Genomic DNA, 1165 nt, shown 5'->3' with positions numbered 1-1165 from the left:
ACACACACACACACTCACACACACACACACACAAACACACACACACACACACACTCACACACACACAAACACACACACAAACACACACTGATACCAAGGAGCACAAACACAAGTGTCCTTAAGCTAGCAACAAAAACATTTTCCGCATAATATATTATGAAACTCCTCCTTGAACTCTTCCACAGTTGACCCTGGCTGACCTGGTTGTCTTTGACATGGTCACTGGAGTGGTGGACAACAGAATCTGTGGGTTGGAAAATTTCCCACTGATCAAAGCTCTCGTGGACAAAGTTGGCGCCGTGGAAGGAATCAAAACTTGGATGGAAACTCGACCCGTCACGTAGTCGCACTATCGTAGGAATGCAGGGCATTGGGAAACACACACAAAGCGAAAAACACACAACGTGCGACGTGAAACTCGCAACTAGCCAAATACGCACATAGCCGAACACGCATATTATTGTGAAACACAAACACAGCCAAACACGCGCAGTATGAAACGCGCACGCACGTTATAAAACCCTCACAATGTGAAACATGCACTTAGCGTAATACACGCATAGTGGACACGCACATTGCGAAACATGCCCACAGTGAAACACCCACATAGCGAACAAACTTTCAGGTTTCTAATATTTCCTGACATAACTTTGTTTTTTGAAGTTGAAACATTCACAAAGCGAAATTCGTTAATAATCATTTCGCTCTTGGCATGCTAGAGAGAATACTTCGATCAATGTTGGAAGACTTTTACAAAGTTTAATTAGGTAAAAATGACAACTCTTAATGAGTCTGATACTATATACTTTTGTCGTTTTGGTGTTTTTTTCTTATCATTCTTTTACCAAATAAACCAGTTTGTTTTTCAATATTTCAAAAGGTTGATTGTTGTATCTTTTCAATAGTGGTTACCTCACTTCTTCCTACTGCAATATAATCTAAAATACAGTCGAACCTTCTCTAACGTCTATCTGTACATGACAATCACCTGTGCAAGTGGCAACTTCCCATTGTGTTTTGTAAAATTATAACGGCTCGGTGAATGACGGTTACCTGTCTTATCGTGGAAACACAATGGGTCCTATTTCAGTTTCGCTTTTTCGCTTCCAAGTGCTGAACCCACCGGAAGTCACCTAAGAGAAAGAGACCGGCTCTTTGTTTCAAT

General features: G+C 41.1%; 1 protein-coding gene across 2 annotated transcripts in view; it reads left to right on the top strand.

Moving 5' to 3' along the window:
* LOC101858608 (probable glutathione S-transferase 7) overlaps positions 1–879 on the top strand; it is a gene marked incomplete in the record, with an annotated part of 14841 nt that extends 13962 nt beyond the window's left edge. For both annotated transcript variants that reach the window (XM_013079611.2, XM_035968407.1), the window contains 1 exon segment: positions 186–879. In XM_013079611.2, the coding sequence (XP_012935065.1) occupies positions 186–344 (159 nt within the window).
* Between the last annotated feature and the right edge of the window lie 286 nt (positions 880–1165).

This window comes from Aplysia californica, unplaced genomic scaffold, assembly GCF_000002075.1.
Source record: "Aplysia californica isolate F4 #8 unplaced genomic scaffold, AplCal3.0 scaffold00057, whole genome shotgun sequence".
Lineage (NCBI taxonomy): Eukaryota > Metazoa > Mollusca > Gastropoda > Aplysiida > Aplysiidae > Aplysia > Aplysia californica.
Note: the sequence above shows the minus strand (reverse complement) of the source record. Positions and strands in the feature narration are given on the sequence as shown.